Source organism: Lolium rigidum, chromosome 4 (assembly GCF_022539505.1).
Source record: "Lolium rigidum isolate FL_2022 chromosome 4, APGP_CSIRO_Lrig_0.1, whole genome shotgun sequence".
Taxonomy (NCBI): domain Eukaryota; kingdom Viridiplantae; phylum Streptophyta; class Magnoliopsida; order Poales; family Poaceae; genus Lolium; species Lolium rigidum.
Window position 1 is genome coordinate 194,025,610 of NC_061511.1, and position 2,581 is coordinate 194,028,190.

At 47.5% G+C, this 2,581-nt stretch overlaps 1 protein-coding gene across 1 annotated transcript; it reads right to left on the minus strand.

The window, feature by feature from the left end:
• Window positions 1-507: 507 nt before the first annotated feature.
• Window positions 508-2,244, minus strand: LOC124647978 (leucine-rich repeat protein 1-like). The gene is made up of 7 exons (XM_047187816.1): window positions 2,240-2,244; window positions 1,650-2,012; window positions 1,419-1,490; window positions 1,173-1,316; window positions 934-1,005; window positions 778-849; window positions 508-565 (listed from the first exon to the last, which is right to left on the minus strand). Exons 1-7 carry the CDS (start codon window positions 2,242-2,244, stop codon window positions 508-510), a joined length of 786 nt encoding a protein of 261 aa, XP_047043772.1.
• Between the last annotated feature and the right edge of the window lie 337 nt (window positions 2,245-2,581).

Genomic DNA, 2,581 nt, shown 5'->3' on the forward strand with positions numbered 1-2,581 from the left:
ATGTGATTTGGTGGGAGAGCAAAACGGTCCAAAAAAAAGCGTTGACGAAATTTTTTGGCAGAAACTTTAGCTCCTTTATTATTAGGTATATAGATGCTTTTGCTGCTAACAGTTTTTGTTCATTCAGAAGTTCACAGATGAAGTTACTGCCAGCTGCTAAAAGATTTATTTGATCACGAGTATGTGCTCATTCATGCTGTCTCGCGCTTCATATATCGCATTTGACCCGCGAATCATAGCTCCAGTAGCACCGCGCGACAGAAACACAAAATGATCTACAATCCGGCAGTCAAAAGGGCAAGGCGCAACGCATCGATTTCATTACGGAGGCTGATCACCTCTTGCTCAGGACGGCCTGTACAAGTGATAGACACCGACCGTGCTGTGGCACACCCACACACACACAGCTAATTACGTGCATTATCGCATCGACACTCCCAGCTCTTGGTAATTATCCTGGACGCCGACTGACACTTATTCACGCTAGCCGATAGCTGCCATCTCGATCTAGCAGTCGGATCCCTGCTGCCGGCCGGGGATTCGCAGGCGCGGGTTGCCGGCGAAGCTGCACGCGGCAAATAAAATGGAGTGAGTATTGCTTATTAGGTATGACCATTTCTGAGCCGAGCATCCCCCACACAGGGTACGAACACAATTTATGTCTAGAATTTTAGTTTGCATTTTTTGAAAACTTAGAAGTGTCACAACAAAAAATGGGTGCGGGCGCAACTAGTTGCAAATAGGAGTTTCCCAGTTGTAACAAACAAGTACCAGTACCTGCTGGGAGGAAGGTTCTGAAACGGTCCGGAAGTCGGGATCGTGCCACAGAGATCGTTGTTCCAGAGGTCCCTGCAAGAGAAAACGTAGGGGGTCGATTAGTCACGTTCACTGGTTTAGAGATCTCTGCTACAGAGACTCTGCGACACAACTTACAAAATTTCCAGGTGAGACAGTCCGGTCAGCTCCATCGGAATCGGCCCGGTTAAACGGTTCTGATATAGCCTCCTGCCGTCGTGCAAACAATGTGGAAGCACGGTATAGAGAAGTTCAGAGTTAAGATTTTTTTTAAAAAAATATTACTGTTATACTGTATAATAAAACGAAACTAATTCATAAGCCTATGTTCTGATCAGATGTAACACACGAACACTTGGAAAAAATCATCAGCTTACATGAATTTCAGGGCGGAGAGTTTCCCAAGCGACGCGGGTATCGGCCCTGAGATGTTGTTGTTGTACACGTCCAGGCTGATCAGGTTACCCAGGTCGCTGAACTCTTCCGGGATCGTTCCCTGAATATTGTTGTCCCCAACCCTCCTGAGACGCCAAAAAAGAGTCAGTCCTACTGCAGAAGTAATTCACACAGCACCAAAAGTTGCAAGCAAAGAGATGGATGTGGGTTAGAAGAGAAGTGCTCACATGTACTGTAGCTGGTCTAGCTTGGCGAGCTCCGGCGACAGTGGACCGGACAGGTTCAGATAGCCAAGCTCTCTGTTTAAGAAAAAAGAAAAGCAGTCAAAATTCCCGACGGGATGGACAACGTTCGAACAAAGGACAGTGTATACGAAGGGAAGCAATACATGCAGTGTAGATGATCCAAGTTCCAAGCGGAAGAAGGGAAGCAGATCGATCAGGGCGAGCAATACTTACATGTGGGTGACTCGATTGTTGGCGTCGCAGATGATGTGTGACCAGCTGCAGAGGTCAACCAGCTCCGGGTCCCAGCTCTGCAGCTCGCCGTCGGGTCCTCCAGCCCGCTCCGAAAGGCCTGGAGCGCCACGGCGTCGGGGGACGGGTCCGCCACCGCCAGGATCGACGTGGCCGCCGCGAGGAGGACGATCGCGAGAACTCTGGCCACCGCGGGCGCCATGGTAGCAGTGCAGTGCAGGGCAGGTGGCGCGGTGGTGTGAATCTGCAGCCTGGGTATTGGGTGCCTTCTCTGAACTGGTGTCATGGCTGGGGTTTTTTAAGCGGGAGGGGGTGGTGGGTACCGCCTTGTCAGCTACCAGTGCTCTACGCGGAGCTAGGGAAAAAAGTTTGCCCAGAAAACAACAAGCAAAATTCCACATATGTGCATCGCGTTTTGTCTTTGTTTGGCTCACTAAGGGCATGTACAATGGTAATGACTCAGCTATCTGTAAGAGGTAGTTATAGGTGATTTTGGTGATGTGGAGGAAAGAGAATGAGGAGAGAGAAGGAGGCTGTCTGTAAAGTTACAGACAGTCCAGTAGCTTTCTTACGGCATGCCTTACGTACACCATTTTTGCTGTTGTATGAAGGATGTCTATAATTTATAGTCACATATAGCTATGACTAAAAATAGATAACTTACAGACAGACTATTGTATACACTATCTGTATCATTGTCTATTGATGACATGGAGTAGTATTACAAACAGCATCCGTCTAAACCAATGTACATGCCCTAATAGTAGTTTGGCCATTTTTCCACATATATGCATATTCTGTAACCGTCGATCCGGAATAGCATGGTTGTTCGCACATATACATTTACATCTTGCTTGTTAACGCAGTGGTTATCCAATTTTGTAGTATTCCCTGCAAAAAAAAAAAAACTATGT